Consider the following 21511-nt stretch of genomic DNA (forward strand, 5'->3'; position numbering starts at 1 on the left):
TTGATTCTGTCATGTACTCAAGTCTGCCTTCCTCCCCAAATCTCCTAAATAACATACTTAATAATGGCTCTGAAAGGAGAGCTGGGCTTGGGATCCCCTGTCTTACTGAGGGTTATTTTTCTGGACTGCCTAGTTGCATGAAGATGTGCAGTGTGGGCAAAGAGCACAGGATCAGGGGTCTGCAGAGCCAGGTTTTAATCCCCTTGCTGCCACCAACTTGCTGTCTCCCTTGACAAATCTCTTGGCCAGAGCCTAGACAAGGGTGAGGGACGGCGGTAGATACCCGGGTGCAAAATGTTATATGGCCCGGGCCTCCCTCCTGCCTGTTCTCGATCTCTCTGTGTCTTATCTCCAAATAAGAGGTCATCCTGAAGGTCCTTATAGGCCCAGCATATAATAAAGCCAATGAATTTCCAAAATTGGCAAGTGACATAAATGGAGGGAGACCTTCAAAACAACGCATGCTGGTTATCTGCAGATGTGTTGGACCTGCATGCAATTTAGCGGGTACCGTGATTTATCAAGGGCAGGCCACTCACTGGGGTACGTGAGCATTTTCAGGCTCTGCTCCTGACAGCTTTTGCACGGCATTTTTGGCAGTGTATATCTATCGAACTTCTGATTTGCTGCGTGTTGTCAGGAGACAATGTCTGAAAATATTTTTTCCTCTCCCGCAGGACTACTGAAAAAAAATGATTTTATTAACTAGGTTTTCTTGCTTTTGTTTTCTTTGTCCACACTCTTTTTTTTTTTTTTCATTAAACGTATTTCTGGCCCAGGACAGCACGTTGGGCAGGGAGGTGCCTGGTGGTCCTCCACCTAGCTGGCCAGGAAACCAGGTCAGAGAGCTGTGACAGAGTGGCTCCTGACCACACAGGGTCAGAAATGCAGTCTTGGCATATGCAACTGCAGTATAACCCAACTTGGAGGAGACTGAGTATGTGAATCACCAAATGTATAGAACAGGTGGAAAGGAAAGGCCAGTGATTTGGGCAACATAAGGCCATCTGAGTCATAGCAACTCTCGGTTCAGAACCTTAAAGCCATACAGAAAGCTGGGGCTGGATCGTTGGAAGAGCCCACAGACCACTGAGTGACAAAGTCAACTGGTGATGTGCAGAAGTGAGAAGAAATCACCTCTGGGACTAGAATGTCATTCAGTGAAAAAGCAGGACTCTTTTTTTTCCCTGGCAAGTCTGATTTACCTTCAACTTTGTGGGGGTCCGCTAACTGGGTAAAGGAAATGACAATTTCAGAAGCATGTGGGAGGCTCCACCATTCTCCTGGGCAGGACTGTGAATCACCGCTAGCTCGCCTAGCCCAGCTCTCGGGGGCCAGTTCACACCAGTCTGTGGCACCCGCTGGCCATGCTTCTGGGAAGCCGACGCCGTGAGAGCTTTGGCAACACAGATTGGGAAAGTAGTTTGGTAGGACAGTTAATCACGTGGGCTCTGCCACTTACTAGTTAAGCAGCTACTTGGCTTCTTTGAGATGGGTCTTTTGCAGAAGGAGGGCTGTGAGGATGTTGAGGGAGAAGGTCCATAAGAGCACCACGGCCACCGTCGGGCAGGGCTTACTGCACAGCACATGTTACCAAGGCAGTACCCTCTGCGCGCTGTGACTCCCTCCTCCGTGGTGGCATGGGGGCTTTGAGAAGTTTCACCTGCACTATGCTATTTTCCTTAGTCCCTTTTCTGGCTACCTGGGAAGGGGAGGAAGGAGTGGCTCTTTTCCTTTGTTCGTCATATTCTGCGCAAGACATCCCCCACTGCACAGGAGCCAAAAATGAGGATGAAGCGAGCAGCTGTCATAGCCTTCTCCAGCCTGGTACCCACTCGTCTCTCTCTACCTCCAGGGGTTCTCACGGGCTCCCCTCAATTCCCATGGCGTGTCCTGTAGGACCAACCTCAGCCTCGATGGGAAGAAGTTTCACAGCAGTTCCACCCAAAGAAAAAAAAAGGAACAACAGGGGGGTCCTATGTGAAATATTTCCACCAGTAGTTGACATCCACAAACTTTCCTTAAGTTAATTTTGAGGGAGCTTTCCATGGGAGTTATCGTGAGTCTTGCCTTGTTTTTTTATTTCATTATGCCTAATGTCAGAGAGAAAACACCTAGAGTAATACTCTATTTTGTCGTCTTAATTTGAAGACTTTTAAAGCTTTGGATACTTAAAGATGACCTTTCTGGGGATACTGTGTTTTGAACCTCTCTCTTTCAGGAACTTATTAAGTTAATATATGATGCCTTCACTTAGTTCCTATTTATTATTTCATTGTCAAGATTCTTTACGGAGCCTAAGTTGTGATTACAGAGAATTGCTATAAAATGTCAATGTGCAGATGAGATTTGGAAGGTCTGGGGGTGGGGAGGGGAGATTCTTTAAATAGAGATGTTGGCTCCAGCCAATTCAGAATGGCTCACCATTAAGATAGATGGTTCCAAAGCCACGTGCCTCTGCTGGAAATTAAGAACCCATGGAATAAATGATTATGATTAATTTTAAGTACTTAGCCATGTGAAGCCAAATGAGAGTGTCTTTAAAACAAAGCTATTGATCTGGCTTTGTTTGGAACTGAGAAGATAAACTCATCAGATCCTGTGATCTCTTTGTAAAAATACGGAATGAGAACTTTTTTTTTTAAACCCCACCATAGGCTTTTAAGCTTCAAGTTTGAGAAACCTAGTGTACCAACATGCTATAATATACCAACATTTTAAAAATAGCAAACACTGGGATAGAGAAGAACAATCCAGTTCTGTCCCAGACAGGGGTTTGATGGGGATGAGGGCACAACAGGGAGGAAGTTAGGGGAATGGAAGGGACAGAAGCCACCTCTTCTTAAAGTTGAGGGAACAGACTCAGAGACGTTGCATAGCTTGGCCAAAGTCCCACTGTGCCCAGGTGTGTCTGACTGTACATTCCCATCCTCTCCCCCAGACAGCCTTCCTGGTGAGACGAGGCACCACCACTCCTCGTACAGAGAGCTAACATGTGGGCTGTCAGCTTGTCACAGCTGTTCTGTGGTAGCTGGGGATTTCCATTTCCTGGTCTCTTCCCAAGGAATTCTCTCATCTTCCTGAAGAAAGGGGTGACATGCTCCTGCATCCCTCTCCAGAAATGCTCTTTTGCCGGCGGGAAAATTGCACCTACCCTTCCCAGCCCCTCTCTCCTGATCAGAGAAATCCTGGGTCACTGAACTGGGCTGGCAACTTCTCCCTAGCAGACAAGCATTTGTTGCCCATTTTGGGGTCAGAGTTGGGGTGAGAAGCCACCATCCATCTTAGGACTGACAGCCTGACCTCCCTGGCTGTGGGTCCAGCCGTTCCTGTCCCGGGAATTCGCAGCTTCCATCAGATTTCTGGCACCTTGCAGCATCAGCATCCCCTTTTATTTCCCGTGATTCCTCTTGGAATCACCTTCCTCTCACACAACGTGGAGAGGCTTTCTCCAACCCGTGCCCACTGTCTGGGGGGCCAGGTGAAAAGAAAGGGACATTTTAATAAATCCATTCTGTCATTGGTTCGACATTTATTCATTCCTCTGGAAGTCAGAGATATATAACCTGGTGATTAGGTAGGTTTTTTTTTGTTGTTGTTTTGTTTTTTCAGGGGGATGCTGAACAAATCCTACCCTATCATTCACTGGATAGAACTGTACCATCAGAACTATTTTTAGAACCAAGCAATTACAGAATTTGGAAAGGGGAAGCCATCCGCAAGTTACAGCAACAAACCCTTCACTTTCCAAATGGGAAAACCGAGACTCTGAGTGCGGAAGGGACTTGCCCAAGGTCACACAGCCAATTAGGGGCTGAGTCAGGACTCAAGTTCTACTAGGCTTTATTGCCTTCCTTTCTAGGGTTCTCCAAATCAGGGACCACTGGAAGTGTTGCTTTGAGTGACAACAATCAAAATGTTTTCTTACACAATTTAACTTTAGTTTGAATGACCCCAGGATGATTTCTAGCTGAATTCCACCCCCAACCCACCCCTGGAAATCAGGTTGGAACCACTGGGAAATCTAGAACACAGGAAGGCAGCTACATAAGGTATGGGGGGGTGGGGGAATTACACCTCCTCTCATCTCTCCCCCACCCTGCCACTTTAAGGTTACTGCTTAAAGTTTGCACTGAAACCCGAGGTGAGATCCCAGGAGCAATGGCAATGACTAGACTTTACCAGGCTGTTTGGCATCCCCCCTGTCCCGTGCCAAGGTCCCTTTGTGATCCTGGGTGATTCCAACTGACCCCTTGGTGCTGTCCCCTCTCGCATCTCCCAGACCTGTAACCTGTCTCTCCCCATGCTCACACTCAAACAGACTCTCCCTGAACACCCCGGCAGGCGCCGGGGGGCTATTCCGGCCCATCTGTTCCACCCAGCAACAAATACCGCGGGAGCACGGGGGGGGGGGGGGGGGAGAAAGGACTCAATTGCGACTTAATTAGCAGGAACCCCAGTTTGCGGGAGGTGAGAAATCACACTTTGCTGCCTACAAACACTTTGGCCAAGGTGAGCCAGAGGGATCTCCCGGTTCCCAATTTTAATAGCACTGCAGCAGAAGACACAGAAATGCAATCCACACAGACCCCCCTGCACACACACGCCCCCTCACTCCTCCTCACAGGGACACACACACACACATACACACGCACACGCACACGGCAGCACCGGTCGCAAAATCAACTCACAGGATCTCCAGATCACGCAGCGCCCGGAAGGCTCCATCTTCAATGCAGCTGATGTGGTTGTTGTCCAGTTGCCTGTGGAAAAGCAAGGGGAGGGCGTGAAGGCTGAGTGGGGGCAGCGCCGAGGAGCCGGGTGGCCCGGGCCGGCCGTCCCCGGCCACCCGAGTGCCTGTCCCTCCACCCCTGGCAGGCTCTGCTCGTCCCTGCCAGGAGCTCGCGCAGAGCCAGCCTGTCTGCCACGCTGCTCCGTCTCTGCTCTCTGACTGTTTGAGAGAACTACACAGACGAGCGCACCAAAGGCTGTCAGGTCTCAGTAAATATTAATTGCGCATTTTTTTTTTTTTTTTTTTTTAGGCAGAAGGGAGTAATTTCATTACATTAGGGCATCCAATCCATTACGAGCTCTTACCGTCATGTCACTGAAACAATTTCATTAAGCTAAAGGCCTGTAAATCATTGGAGGTCACTGCTCTGCCCTCCGCGACCTCCCAGAATGCTTTTTTCCCTCTCTCCCTCTCCCTCGTCTCCCTTTACTGGAAGTTGCAGTCTTCTGCTCTGACACAGTGCTAAATCTCAAGGCTTTATCTGCCCAAGAGCAGCGAGGGTGCATGGGGAATATACCGATTCCAAATTAGACTCAACTAATCTAATTTTATAGTCTTTTTATTATTCTAAGCACCAAATGTCTGTGGTGGTTTGATGCCTCTGTGCTTTGTTATGGGGTCCATCTGGTAGGTCATTCTATTGAAGCATTTTCCGACTAACTACAGAGACCCTCAAACTGCACCAAACCACCATCAACATTAAAGAAATCCATTGATGGAAGCATTCCTGGTGGGGGAAGAAAAGGAATACTGTTATTGCCTTAAAGATGTACCACTTAAATTTAAATTGGGGAGAATTAAATGCACCTATTTCGGGACTCCTTTTTTATTTCCCTTTCCATCTTATGAGCATGAAAATAATGTCTCTTAAAAGGATACCTTGACTGATATACCTTCTAGTTGGGGACTGAGGTATTTTAGTTGAAAGATAATGAATATATACCATTATCCCTAAATCAGAATAGGTCTTAAGTGTAAGTTGCGACCACACTCCAACTCAAATCTCACATTACATATTAGTCATTTGATTTCTAAAATAAAGGATGGTAATACAGAAAACGTTTATTGGCACCAGATTGTCTGTTGTATTTTGTGTGCAGAACACACCACGGTCTTTGGGGCGAATGGCCGAAATAAGTACGGCTGTCCTAAAAAATTCCCTTATTGACTTTTTTTCTTTTGTCTCAGAAAAAAAATCAGCCCCTCTCAGGTGAAAGGATTTCCTGATGCTGGAATTTTCATTTGTGATTTGTACTAATCTACCTCAACAACTCTGTGCAAAAGATGTGTCAACAATACGTTCAGTAACCCTCACGGAGGGTTTTATATTTTGCTGCAGGAAGGTGGAATTAAACTTAAAATACTATCATCATCGAGAAACCAGATAGATATAGGATTTCTGTAAAGGCACATGAATGAAACACGTACAATCAGAATGATGTCGTGTGTCACAACAGATGGACTCTGCCACGATATTACGGGGAACCGAATCATCTCCATAAATGCCCCTGATACAAGATTTAGACATTTGGGGTTTAAAAATAAGCGACAAATGGGTATCACAAGAAGCAGAAACACTCTTTAGGTGGACAACTTCTACATCTAGAATTCAAAGTTCTTACTGATCCCCACTTCCCAGTGTCCTCGCTACCCGGAATTCTTCCCAAGTCTTTCTTAACATGAGTTTGCTGAATATCCTTTCCCAAGATTTCCTGTAAGTACTGGGGCTGCGGATTCCCTGCAAAGGTTCTATTAAGGCAGCCTAGTCCTGCTGCCTGGTTTCTAGATTTATCATCAGTTTAAGGGCAGATGATCAACAACGCCTGCCCTACATCAAGGCCACCAAACCTTACCAAGCAAAATGTAATGGAGTTGGCTTTTGGCTCCAAGAAATTCTTCAATAAATATGCTGAATTCGGCAAAAATGGCCCCATCCACCTAAGTACAAAAGTATCTAAATCATCAGATTGAGAAGTCTGGGGTGGTGTACAACGATGGCCGTTTATGGTGCATCTGCTTCTGGGCAGACATTTCAGAGAGGTCCTTGCTATTAGAATATTATTTATTTGCTGGATTTGTGAGATGATTCCTGTTGCTTTTCTTTTTGAGCATGAGAAACCAAAAATGTACAGAATGTTACGTGGAAAGAGTGCGGTTTGCAGGGGAGAAGAGAAATTCATAGAAAGAAGGGAAAGAATGAAGAGGTAGAAAGAGATTAAAAGAGTGGAGGAAAGGAGAGGTGTGAAAGATGGCAAACCAAGCCCACTGTTCAACATTCCATCAGAGTCCTGCCCGGGGATTACTGGAGCAGCGGGAACAGAGTCTCAGGAAGGGACTTGCTCGCTATAAGGCTAAAAGCAGGAAGGTCTCCTACGTGATCAGTTCTGTGATATTCAAACAGGCTCACTGGGCAGTACAAGCTGACACCTGGTTGTATATTAGTAATGAGGAAAACAGCAGTAACAGAAGCGTCTCTGTGGGTGAATTTTCATAGACGCTCTTGGAATGTATGAAATATATCAAAATTTCAAATATTTATGCAGAAGTGTGGTGTACATTTATTATAACCACGATCGTCTCCTTTTACTCTACCCACAGATAAACAGTACCCCGGCCTCGGTCGTCGGTCATTTCCCATACACTTAGTTTATCAGGGAAGTCTTCGGGGGTACGAGGCCTAGGAGTGTGTCAAGCAAAGGAAGACCCGAGAGTTGCTTCATGGCCCAGCTATTAATATCTTCATGGCACTGAGCATCAGAGTGTTCGGTAAAGGTCATTAATTGTCTGCAATCAATCCTGATATTTCATGCAAATAAGCTAGGCCCCTAAAGCAAAGTAAATACATACTTTCCTCAGACAAGGTTGCTTTTTCTTTCAAAATCACATCTCAGATACACAAAAGTTAGTCCCCGAGCACGGGGTGGGGGATGCGAAATCAATGCAAGCCCAGCATCCCATGACAGTTGTTTGGAGTGGGGCACTACCAAACACACGGAGAACCTTCTGGAATTAAGGCCAAAGCCTCTGACTTAGCAGTTTGCTTCTGAGGGTGGATGGAGGCTGCTGAACTGCGTTCTGAGCTCTTGGGTCAAAGGTCCATTTTGCAGCTTTGTAAGGACTCTTTCAAAGGCCCTCCCAAAAACAAAAAAAGCCCATTGCTCACTCCATACTCCGTTGCTCGGGAGGCATGAATGTGCAGAAGGAAGTCTGGATATGGGAGCATGCAGAACTCAAAGAATCAGCAAGTCTTGGGATGCCCGATCTTTCTATTTTCCCCCGGCAGTAAGAGGTATATTTCACAGATCCTGAATCCATTTTTATCACACAAAATGACCTGCCCTGGTGCCTAGCACAGTGCCAGGGACTTCCCAGCTGGCCATACTTGGTTGCACGGTGAGTCCTTCTACTGAAGGTATGGCAGGGTGGGGTTCAAGCCATGAGCTATGATGTCCTGGCCATGGCCCTGTGTGATGGAGCATTCCTTCTCTGACTACACGGGGAGCTTTCTGCCACACAGACCTCTGCCGGGGGAGTATTTGGAGAAGATGCTTGGAATAACCTGAGATTTCTGTGGTGAAGATGAGGAGCGGGAAGGCAGTGGATGGAGGGAAGTTTGGCTGGTTTTTTTTGGAGGCAACTTTCGTCGTCTACTCTATACAGAAAACTCAATTTGATTTACACTCTCCTGCCTGTGACTAAGTCTGGAAGCCCCAAAACATTCATGATATTAAATTAACTGCTCTAATTTCCCTGGGCAGCTCAGGTTTCACCAAACAATGTGTGCTAAAATGATACCAGAGTCCATTTAGAAAGAACTCCTCCAACAAGAGCTCACAGCAGACTCCCTGAGAGGAGCTTCCCGACTACTGTATTTTTATACTCTGCGAATATAAACAAGTCCGCAAGGAAAGCCAGCATGAGTGAGGACTTAAAAATAATCTTCACCAAAGGCAGACGGGGGAGATAGCACTTTTGTCAGAATTCCCCTTCGTAAGCATAATATAATCGCCATTCATCTCCTTCAATCACAATTTCAAATTTCATAATTGAAGCAGAAAAGAAATATTTTTGTAGTTCAGAAACTTAAAGAAGCATATTTAAATCCTTTTCAAAGGGCTTTAAAAAACCTGATGACAATATTAAGAGCCATCTACCTATCTTCTAACCACACCCCCCACCCCCAACAGCAACAAAGAAAGAAAGAAAATGTCATGATTTCCATGACGCTTTTGAGTAGCTGTGAGGAGAAAACACCTGAAAGATCTCCAGAAACAGGCTTCTGGAAGAAAAGTAGAATTCCCAACTAGTCATCTAGATGCAGGGTCTACATACCAAAGCACATGCATCCAGATGTGTGCTTCTCATGCAGATGTTCTGGGAGGCCCCAGAATCTCTGCCCTTGGACAGTGAAACTTAGCCTAAGGGCACTGCTGCTCCAGGCCCCCAATCCAGTCCAGCGTGTGCTCCAGGACGGCAGCTAGAGGAACCGCAGTCCTCGTGCTAAATGGAGAAGGAGCTAAGGTTCAGCGCTCTTTGGAATTAAACAGTTTGCTAATTTCCAAGCAAAATGATCTACACAAAAGGCACACAATAAGGAGAAGGACTTCTGCATGAAATCCACAAGGGAAGCCTTGGTAGAAATTCAAAGCAAGCCTATGGGCTCCGAATCCAACAATTAACTAATTTGTAAGAGCAACTGAGGGTTAGTAGCTGTTCATGCTGTGTTAGGCGCCTAGGATACAGAATGAAGTGTAAGACTCCTTTGAAAATTTTTGGAAGAAGCCGGCACCTGTGGTGTTTACATTTCAATTATCTTAAGAGGTATACGGGAATTCTAAAATTAATCTAAATTTGTTTTTGATGAAATATATATGTTTCTACATATACACACTCAAAGTATACCCCTTTTTCCAAAAGAGGAGAAACGGAGTGTTGTAACTATTAAAACAACAACAACAAAAACAACAACAACAATAACAAAAAACCTGGGGAATCCGTGTTTTCTTAAAACAAGTGAAGTAGCCCAGGTATGCTGTTTCTTTTCTTCACATTATACAAATGTCCTTTAAGCAGAAAACAAGGAATCCAGTAGTGCTTCCTAAGATTTTTTTTTTTAATGACAGTTTAACATTCTAAAAAATCATTATTGAAGAACAAATTATAGAAGTATTTGTCTGCTGCTGGCTGGGGTCTTCAAAAGAAAAAAAAAGCTCAAGGTTATTTTAACTGGCAAAGGGGAAAAAATATGTTCAAAAAGAAATGCATACACTCCATATAATTGAGTACTGGCCACACTTTGTAGGCAAATCAAACACTTGATCTAAGCCACAGTCTGCTAATGAATTGTCACTGCTTCTCATCATAAAGGAGCTACTGTAATTCCACATTAAAATGACATCTCAAATGAACAAAAAGAGGTGAATCTATTATTTTGCACATTTGGTACACTTGTCCACCAGACCCAAGAATACATGCATATTGATATGTTTACTGATCCATGAATTATTTATGTATCCACAATGGTTCCTGTCTATAGAACTGACAACTTTATGCCTATTTCCCCTACATAATAATTACATGCAATATCTCCCTACTGTATGCATGTAAATGCAAATGCTTATTATAAAATTATATATATAATTTATAATATATAATACATAAATAAATTATATACCTAAATTTCATAATATTTATATAATTATTAAATTATAAAATTTATAAGTATTATAAAATGGTTAAAGTGACTGCTGACCTCTGAAATTCGACGTGCCCATATCTGGTCATACTTACAGATACATTTAGATAATTAAATGATTGTGAGTATTCCACAGAGTTCAACCAACCAAACCTACTTCGTAAAGGACAGAATCCTAGGTTAATCAAGCTCTCTGATCAGAACACCCCGCTTAGAACTCAGTTAAAAACGGAAGCATGAATCTTTTCCAACAAGCCTCCTTGTGCAGACTTTGCCACATGGCTGGCATAATACCTTTTATCAAGTACGTATCCTATTGCTGTTCGACATGCAACTTCTCAGCAGAAGCACAACCGCACCCACTCCAGTAGATGCCCCCGAAACCAAACCCTACAGTCATGCAAACACAGATGATGGATTAGCACAAAAGAGGCAAGCCAGACCTTGGAGAATAAAGGGGTGTTTTACACATCACTGGGAAATATCAATAACTCCACTTCTGTGTTTACATAGTTTCCGGTTTGTTGGGGATTTGGCAAATGCCTTTGTGCTGAAAAATGCAGCGGGGAGAAGCCCTGCACACCAATTTTGCATGAAGGATAGTTGCTAGGAAGAAACCGAGCTCTCGCTTAATTTGGACTACTACCATTTGAAACCAATTTCTAGATAAATAAAACAAAAACAAAAACACCAACCAACCAAAAACCAAACCAAACGGACACATCCTGTATTCAGGATGAGAGAGTTCTGTTCGTTTCGCAGCAACTTTAGACCACGGGACCAAGGAAGTTGGGTTCTTGTTGCAGAATGTGCTCTCACGGTTCGAGACTTGTCTCCAATCCATCCTTTCTTGTATCAACCTAATATTAGGGACCAAAGGGCTTCATATCCAGGATGTCCAAACTGCCAGGGTTTGCCTGAAACGTTCCCATTTGAGCCCTGAAACTTTTATTTTTATATGTACATATATATATATATGTTTTAAAATTTACTTATTTGACAGACAGAGATCACAAGTTGGCAGAGAGGCAGGCAGAGAGAGAGGTGGGGGAAGCAGGCTCCCTGCTGAGCAGAGAGCCTGATGTGGGGCTCGATCCCAGGACCCTAAGATCATGACCTGAACCGAATGCAGAGGCTTTAACCCACTGAACCACCCAGGCGCCCGAGCCCTGAAACTTTTGAGACCCATCCTGGGGGACTCATCAGTCTTGGCAAACTGCAGTGGCTGTTCCCAGGTGAGGCCCCGGAGCCTGACTACATGAGAGACAGATTGACTCTGGGCACGTCACTTCTTCACCAGTGTTCCTAAAACCGTAAAAGGCGTGCTGATTCACAAACTCAGCCTTGAGTTATGTCTACTCTAAGAGGCTCCTCACTGCATCTCCTGTAAAATGGGCTGTCCTTTTACAAACACACCCACAGCAGGAGCTCTGGAAGTTGCTGAGATGTCCTAACATACATTCCCAACTTTCTTCCCTGGGAATTAAAATGTCTTTGTACGAAGCACCAGAGCGTTTTACTGGCCTCCTTGCTGAGGTCATGAATACTCAGAGGCCAAACAAATAAAGGCTGTCTCCATAGTGACTGGGGCAGGTTTGTGGTTTCCCTAGTTACACTCTTTGAGCAATAACCATCTGGGGTTCCTCCCCAGTGTAGGGGAGAGGGAGTGAGAAACCAGAAGATGAAATGGGCTTTTGTTAGCAGGCCTGAAAGTTACCCTCCACAGATCTGCTTTTTTTGTGTGTTTAGGTCCATCAGCATACATTGTCAAGAGTTTTAAAATTTTTTCACTCCCCATCCCCCCAAGGGTTTCAGAAGTTTTTCCCGCTGGACTCTAGAGAAACTGTTCCAGCCACACGAGTATGAGCAACAAGAAACTGGCAGGGCAGAGTGTTTCTTCCCAGATGGGACAGCTGTAGGCATCAGAGCCCGGTGGGAGGCTGAGCTCCACTCAGGCACGGGACGTAAGCAGCTCTACTCTGTGCCGGTCAAGGGGTCTCTCCCTGACAGCCCATCAAAGCCGCATCAAGGGAGGCCAGGGAAGGCCTCCTAAGCCCCTAGAAAGATCTTTGTCTCCCTTTAAGAGAATCACATGGATCTCTCATGGAGAAATTAAAGACCTTCTAAATTTACTCAAATTTCCAACCCATACGGAGAACTTTTGCACGCTCTCACCATTTGCTACTCGTTTTTTGTAAAATAGAAGACTAGGTCGCCTGTAAATTTCCAGCTGATGAATGAAGGGACCCCTATCTGCCCCAGTGGGGCCGGAAGGTTTTGGGCTTGCTCAGGACCTGCCTGCCCCTCCTTTCCTCTTTGCTATCTCTCCCTTTCGGAACAGGAATGCTTATACCATGCCTGTCCCACCACTGCACTTTGGAAGGACATGTCTGATTTCACAGGTTCATAGCTAGACAGGAGTTTGGCTCAGAATGAATCATACCTGTAGCTTCAATTTATTTATTTTTTAAAAGAGTTCTTTATTTTGAGAGAGAGAGAGAGACTGCACTCAGCGGGAGGGGCCGAGGGAGAGAATCTTCAAGCAGACTCCCTGCTGAGCGTGGCGCCTGACATGCCACTCAGCCTCAGGACCCAGGATATCACAGCCTGAGCTGAAACCAAGAGCCGGAGGTTTAACCTACTAAGCCACCCAAGCGCGCCCCTTCAGCCTCACCTTAGACGAGACTTAGGACTTTAGATTTTTAGGCTTACGTTGGAATGAGTTTGAGTCTATTGAGATGGAATGAAACATATTTTGCCTGTGAGAAGCCTATCAAATTTGGGGGGCTAGGGGCAGAATAGTAGAGACTGAATGTTTCCCCCTACCCCAAATCCTATGTTAAAACTTCTTCTCTAAGGTAATTCTATTAGGAAGTGGGGCCTTTAGGAGGTGATTAGGTCATGCCAGCAGAGTCCTCATGAGTGAGACTAGCGTCCTTATAAAAGGGAATCCAGAAAGGGGTTCCTCGCACCTTCCACTATGTGACATTACAGCACAAAGACAGCTGCCCCCGCACCCACCCCGCCCCAGGAAGCAGGCCCTCCGCAGACACGGAATGGGCTCGCACCCCGGTCTTGGACATCCCAGGCTCCGGCAGGGCGAGAAACAACTTTCTGCTGTTTATAAAGCACCCAGTTTATGGACAGCATCCACGCCCCTGAGTCTGTTTCTTCATTTGTGAAATGGAATAACATTTAGTCCAAAAGGAAGTTTTGAGTATGAAAGGAATGAAATATATGCACTCTGAAAAGGTATTTATGGCATTAATTTTCTTTCCTTTGAAATAAATAATAGTAAACACAGGAATTCGTCTTCTGTAATCTCTAGTCTCCTTCAGATCTGAAGTTATGCAGCCTGAGATTCTTATGAGATTCTTATGAGATTCTTAAGAAAAAGTTCCTGTTCATCTTACTCAGATCCTTCTGCGCTTCGAGCCTATCCCTTTATCCACTCTTCCTACATCCCAGGCCAAAGAATCTATTATTTGAGATATTCAATACATTTTTTCTGGACTGGAGGGCAGTAGTTCAGACCACATGCTTTTGGTACTTCTCCAGCTGATAGGAGATTGAAATATGAGAAGCCATCAAAAACCTCCATGAAGGAAAATACAAATTTTTCTTTTACCAGGAGAATGAGGTCAATATGGGCCTCTATTTATAATTCCTATAGGTGAGAACCTTTAGGGAGAGTGACTACAAAACTGAACCCTATTCCTTGGTGACCTTTTTCAATTAATAACCAACCAAGTTATGTGTTGAGCACCTAAAATAGTCCATTGCCACACTACTGTTCCTGGTGTGTAATTTCCTTTTTTGTTGTTAAGATTTTATTTTTAAGCAATCTCTACACCCAACATGGGGCTTAAACTCACAACCCCGAGATCAAGAGTCCTACACTCCACCGACTGAGCCAGCCAGGTGCTCCAGCGGTGTGTAATTTCTTAATCTTAACATGCCTTAATCGGGACATGGATGTTTAATGACTCCCTGTGGCCTACACTATAAATGATCACAACAACACAATCACAATCACAACTGTACATAGTAGTACTCAGTCACCGTTTATTAGGCAGCAAGTACTGAGCTAGGCGTCTTCAATGTTTTCTCTCAGTTGGGTCTCATAATATTGTGATTCCCGTTTTATAAAAAAAGCAAGCAAGGCTTGGAGAGTTCAACCTCTGAGCTTGGCCTTGAACCCAGGTCTGTCCCTACTCATAATGATGACAGGGTGCTTTATAAACAGGTGCTGCTTCTTTGTGAACGGCCCCAATGCCTCAGCACGGCACCACTCCATCCGCTCCATGGTATGTGAGCGTACCAAGGGTGTGCAGGGTTCCTCATCATGCCGGTCCCTCCTGCCTCTTTTGTTTGGGGAATCCCCTCTCATCCATCAGGGCTTGCCTCAGAGGCCACGACACCCAGCAAACCTTCCTGTGCAAGTGCAGCAAAATGAACGGCTCTCTCCAAACCCTCCTGACCCTTTGGTCATCCTTCCATTAGAGCACTTTTTTTCACAGCAGTAGGGCTAATTGTAAACACATAAGGAAACCAAGGTTCAGAGAGGTTACGTGGCATCTTCAAGGGAACTCAGTTCATACATCGGAGAGTCAGGGTCAAACCTGCTTTCCTGATCTGGGAGTTTACCCGGGGCTTAGCCGGGGCTTACCCGGCGTTGCTATCCTTCCCTCTCTGACTTCCAAAGTGAGAAGAGAGGGAGCCTATATTAGGAGCATGTGGAGTTAACTCAGTTATATTCAGTTGGGAAGAGAACAAAGTCAAGGTTTGGTCTTGGCAGTGATTGCTGGAACGTAGTTGCTTTCACTGACCTGCAAGCATTCTGACCCAAACAATGGAAGGTGAGGGCAGTACATTTCACAGTGTCCCCTTGCTGTCCCCTGTGTGTGTCTCAGTGAGATTCCCTGGAAGTCCCAGTCTATATAACTTTTAGGACCACTGGTAGAAGCAGGCACCTATGCCTTAAGGAGATGCTACAATTTCCTGCTGACTACTGGGACCTGGCAGGTGGCCTCCGACCAGCCTGGGACAGCTTTGTGCTTTCTTGAGCAAGGTGGAGGCTCATTCAAGGAAATGGCTCTCTGTCCTCTGGGCGACTTTCAAATGGCACAGAATTTCATCAGTCTTTCCCAGGCACGGCCTCCCCCAGTGGCGATACAGGCATGACTTCCAAAGTTGTACAACTCAAAACAACAGGGCAGTACTAACCAGGTCATGTACTGGGATGTGCAGGGTCAGCGGCCATTAGTGAGGCGTCACTCAAAGGTGTCTTTGTGGCAGCAGAAGCCAATTAAAATACGTCTCGTAAGCTCACTGTAAGGGGATATCAAGGTCCCTGTAATTAACTGCTGGAAAAGGGGGCATCAAAACTCAGCAACATGGGCAGTGCTGATAACTACTTTCAATCCAGCTAACGCACAGAACTGAAATACTCTAGGGAAAGGGTGGCTTCTCTTTCACTATTCTTTTTTTTTTTTTTTAAGATTTTATTTATTTGACAGAGAGAGAGATTACAAGTAGACAGAGAGAGAGGGGAAGCAGGCTTTTTTTTTTTTTTTTTAAATTTATTTTGACAGAGATCACAAGTAGTCAGAGAGGCAGGCAGGGAGAGAGAGGAGGAAGCAGGCTTTCTGCGGAGTAGAGAGCTTGACGTGGGGCTCGATCCCAGAACCCTGGGATCATGACCAGAGCCGAAGGCAGAGGCTTTAATCCACTGATGCGGAGCTCGATCCCAGGACCCTGAGATCATGACCTGAGCTGAAGGCAGAGGTTTAACCCACTGAGCCACCCAGGCGCTCCTCTCTTTCACTATTCTTGATGAAGGAGGGAGAAGGCCTGGACTCACTGGCAATGGGACAGCAGGGGCAGGATCTGTCTGGTTCACAACTGCACCTGCCCCAGAGCACCTGGCATACAGGGAGTGCTTGGCACACACCCCCGGGGGGTCACAGTGAGCCACCACTTTATACTCACTAGGAAGGTGAGAATCAGATGGAAAGTGATGTGGAGAAACAGGGACCCTCTCACAGTGCTGGTGGGACTGTAACATGGTGCAGCTGCTCTGGGAAAGAGTTGGGTGGCTCCTCAAAAGTTAATCATAGCGTCATCTGATGGCCCTGCGATTCCACTCCTAGGGATATGCCTCCAAGAATTGAAAACTGGTGTGCAAACAAAAACTTGCACACAAATGTTCATAGCAGTATTCTTTGTAATAGCCCAAGGCAGAAACAGTCCGTACGTTCATCAGCAGATGAATGTGTAGACAAACTGTGATGCATTCACATGGTGGAATATTATGCAGTCATTAAAAAGGAAGGAGCTCCTGACGTGTGCTACAACACGGATGAACTATGAAAACATTGTACTAAGTGAAAGGGCCAGACATAAATGGACACATACAGTAGGACTCCATTTCTGTGAAATATTCAGAACAGGTCATCTACAGAAACAGAAAACAGATTAGCATTTGCCAGGGACTGGTGAGATGGGGAGTAACTGCTTAATGAGTATGGGGTTTTCCTTCTGGGGGGATGAAATGGTTTAGATAAAACACGGTTGCACAATATTATGAATACAGGAAATACCACTGTATTGTGTCTACTTTATTTTTTTAAAAGATTTTATTTATTTATTTGACAGACAAAGATCACAAGTAGGCAGAGAGGCAGGCAGAGAGAGAGAGAGGAGGAAGCAGGCTCCCTGCCGAGCAGAGAGCCCGATGCGAGACTCGATCCTGGGATCCCAAGATCACGACCTGAGCCGAAGGCAGAGGCTTAACCTACTGAGCCACCCAGGCGCCCTGAATTGTGTCTACTTTAAAATGATGAATTCTGTTATGTGACTTCTGACTTCCCGACTGCCCCCCCCCCAAAAAAAGAGGGGCTTGCTCACTTTCTCTTTCTGTGGCAGAGAGGAGTCTTATGAGAGCATCACACTGTGAGGGTAATTTATACGAGGCACCATCAGGCGGCAAAGCCAGTTCCATCTGACGTGAAAAAAAATATCTTGGCATACGAAGAGCAAAGAGAATGAAGGAGAAAAATACGGTGGGGTGGGAGAGAGTTAATCCATCTACTTTTGGGATTTATTTATAGCAAATTTTAAAATTCTCCTAGTTGGCTTTGGGGATACCAGCAGTCACTCAGCACTCAGCAAAAAATAAAACCAGTTTAAGCAAAGAGAATGAGGTTAGCAAACTTGATGCGGGGGGAGTGGGGGTGGAAACAATGGGCTTGCTTCCCAAGTCAAATGTACAGTGTTGTGGGATTAGCTACTATGCTGTATTTTCTACACCACTGCTCCCTCTTCACCATCAGTATCCAGCACAGATTACTCAGGAGGTTGTACTGACTTTCCTTCTTGCCTTTCTTCGGGTTGGTTCTTTGGTTCCCCACCAAGAAGGCTAGGAAGAAGGCCAAACTTTTCTCCTCGGTCCAGAGAAAGAAGTGTCTCTAACCAGAAACTCTTGCCTGACTGGGCCTCTGGGAAGCCCCTGGGCAAGGCTCCTGGGGAAAGACATGTGGGCAAAGCCTGGGTAGGGTGCTGAGTTGTTTTCTGTACTCTTCCCTCCCTAAATTCTTAGGGCTCTGGGGCGGCCACATGGTCTCACTGAGTTGAACGAATCCAAACAAGTTGGAACTGGAGGAAGAGGCCAGAAAAACAAAGGACAGAAAGTGCTGGAAGCCATAGGGACGAAGCACCATTGGGACAGTTCCTCCCTGGGTGCAAGGTGAGGGCCGGTTCTACTGATGAGATTCCAAGTCCCGAGGGAAGGTTTCTGGCTTTCCACTGAGGCTGCTGCTACCTCCTGGTCATGTCAAGCCTGAAAAGAGCTTCTGAGCCCTCCTGTGATTCCCAGGAAAAGGAAATGAGAACATGGCTTATGCTTTGAAACTGAGGATAAGCAACACCATGCTGAGGAAGAAAAGAACAAGAATGATTTTCTTTTTCTCATTTGCCGGCAGTAGAGTTTTATCTAAGATGGAGTGGTTTAGTGGAGAAAATAAAGTTTGCTCTAGAATCAAATGACAAAGATCTTTGACCTTCCTGGGTCACGACCTAACTTCTCTGGGCTAAAATTTCCCTATCAGTAAAACAAAGCTGTGAAAAAGACGATGTGTGTGCACCCCTCCAGAGCTGAATAGTCAGGGCTGCGGAATTTTAATCCAGCCCCTGAGGTCCTTGTGTGAGAATTTTCTCATGTTGTGGTTACAGGTACTATCGGAGGAGTCAGACTTTATTTTTAATGCAGTATGTTGAGAATGCAAATATGAGTTTCCTCCTGGCTGGAACAGTTAGGATGGAGACGCTGGAGGTCTGCACAGGTAAAGAAAAAAAAATACAACAATGAATGAAACGTGGTATTAACTTCTGCTAAAATGTTCCACAGAAACCCACTGAGCTCAGCAGTCTGAAACAGTGTCTGATGGGTAGAGATCACGTAGCGTTTCTTAGGTAGGATAAGACCAGCACTCTCAAGCTTTTGAATGTTTGTGGGATTAGAAATAAGGGGTCAGGCTGCTGTGGCTCCTTCTACCTCATCTCCTTGAAATGTGTCCTCTTCCTGGTCAGAATGGCATCTTTCTCCATCCCATTAGTCACAGAGATGACTTCTGAAAACCAGTAATGTTTACAGTAACCCCAGAAAGCTAAGGCTAGAGTCCCCGATCAAACAGGGGACAGGCAAAATGAGAGTACAGCTGTGGGAACACAGCCTTTGAAGGCAGGAGAGGAGAAGGCCATCCCAGTGATACCCTCGAGTTGAGTAATTCACCTTTATGTCTCGAGGAGGTAACAGGGCAGAGAACACCTTCTAGGACTTGGCTGAATTTGCCCCTAAAGTACCTCAGAAATGAAACCCCTCTCCCCTCCACACTTGATCTTAGCCAAAAGGCCGAGAAGTGATCCCCTCTCCCCTCCAGAAATGATCTCTGGACCCACACTGCTCTTTCTGGCAAACTCACCCTATTTTTACATCTCAGCTAAAGCCTAGTTGTCTCACAACCCTTGTTGTGAGGAAAAGCAAGGCCCTTTGAAGCTGAGCCTAGAAGGAAAAATGCTAATTTCCAGGTTAAAAGTGCTGTTTTCTCAACCCTCCACCTAGATAGGGTCTGGTTTTTGTCCGCAAAATGCCCTGAAGCAGCCTCCCTTACTTATCAGGCGCTCAGCCTCCTTCTTGGTTCCCTCAGCCATTGCTGGCCCTTCTGCAGTTGGTGCCTGACCGATAAAAATACATAAGTTTGTGTCTTCATATACTTTCCTGAACTCTTGAATTCTGTTTTTTTCCCCTTAAAAAATTCTTTTTTCAAATTGACCACCCCAGTTTCCAGTGCTCCATCCTAAATCCCTACTCTTTGGGCACTCACACTCTGGGACTAACCTTACATTTACAACACATTCACATCCCAATACACTTTGGTCCCCTTGCCCCTGGCCAGCCTGGGTGCAGGGGGTTTGCATATGAAAAGTGGAAGGGGGTGACCACTGCCATAGGTCTTCTCTGAACAGAAGGCAGGCAAGGCTTGGGGTGGGGTGAACCCAACAGTCCTGCCCCAGTGAGTGATGTCATCTCACAGGACTTCAAAACGGAAAAGTCAGGACCCATCCGATCAGAGGAAAGGGTTGGATAGTCAGAGCTAACATTTCCTTTGTCTGTGATGCATAGCACTTTGGAATTATTTCCCGTCCTGATTTTTCCTTTGGTCAGCACTGCGGTGGAAGTAGGGGGCGGAGGGATGGGGTCTGTTTCGGTCACGCTGTTCTATATGAACCCCTCCAAGAAGAGCGCAGCACCAGAATTGTGTCTGTACAAAAGGTTTGCATTAACTGTAATGAAGCAAATGACAAAATCAATAAAGCGGGGATCGCGTGGCTGTCATAAAGATGATGTAAATCCAGGGTTCACGATGGTTATGAAGCCATTTAGAATTGTAATTAAAACCAGCACCATTTTTTTCAAGATAAAAGCCCCTTTGACAACCATAAATGCAAGCTACAGGAAATTTTCAACAAATATATTCAAAATTAATGTATGGCACAAAGATGGCATAAATTAACTGAGGATAATCCATAAGTCCGGGCTTCGGAATCTAAGAGCACTGAGTAAAGAGATTTCGATTTTGCGTTTGGTTTGCAAGCAATGTGGTTTTCAATTTTAATCAAGTTAAAGCTTGACAGAGCACTTAGAGACTCTGAATGAATGGCATATTTCTGACAACTACTTTTCAATGAGACTGAAAATGCTGTCTCTGTATTTGCCCAACCTGAGATCTGACGGCATTTGTTATTTTATGCATCCCACATATTTCAGAAGAGAATCTGTGTGTGTGTGTGTGTGTGTGTGTGTGTGTGTGTGTAGGAGAAGATGACCTTTTTGTTTTATTCGGGAGTGGGAGCAGGAGGAGGTAGAGGAGAAAGGGGGTGGGATAGCAAAGTCTTTCAGTCCTAATGAGCTCTCTGCCTTGGACTTATTTTCTGAGCCCTGATTGCAAACTGTAGCACTGTGATTTCTTGGGAAACAACCACCTGCCTACCGTGTCATCCACCGAACTTCAGAGCCTCACTGTGTGTTTCTAGGTCATTAACAGTATCACCTACTATGGCCCTCTGTCCTGCTGAAGGACATTCCAGCCCTCTGGGTGATGGTAACTGTAGAGTTGTAGAATTTCCGTGTTAGAATCAATCTTGGAGACTATCTGGTCCAAGTCCATCATTTTTAAAAAGAAGAGGAAAGAGGGGTTCAGAGAGGGGAATAATTACTTCAAATCCTAAGATAACACTTGGCAGAATACTCAGGGCTTGATCACAACCCCCTTAGGTCACACTACTTGGGAAGGGAAGAGTGATGTACGATACATCAGGGAAAAAACTGAGACAGTGAATGATGATTAAACTGTATTGTCAAGTCTGAATGCTGCTGGAACCCAGGGATACTTGAACCTTTCAATCCAGGGCTTGGAGTGCGGTGAGGAGGTGGGGGGCCAAAAAGGAACTGAGTCCAGGGATTA

The 21511-nt window shown here is 45.4% G+C and overlaps 1 protein-coding gene across 1 annotated transcript in view; it reads right to left on the minus strand.

Moving 5' to 3' along the window:
* The window catches only part of SLIT3 (slit guidance ligand 3), a 595819-nt gene that overhangs the window by 152358 nt on the left and 421950 nt on the right, over positions 1 to 21511 (minus strand). Inside the window, exon 6 of the mRNA XM_047731238.1 lies at positions 4692 to 4763. Within this exon, the coding sequence (XP_047587194.1) occupies positions 4692 to 4763 (72 nt within the window). The remainder of the gene's footprint in view (positions 1 to 4691; positions 4764 to 21511) is intronic.

This window comes from Lutra lutra, chromosome 5 (genome assembly GCF_902655055.1).
Source record: "Lutra lutra chromosome 5, mLutLut1.2, whole genome shotgun sequence".
Lineage (NCBI taxonomy): Eukaryota > Metazoa > Chordata > Mammalia > Carnivora > Mustelidae > Lutra > Lutra lutra.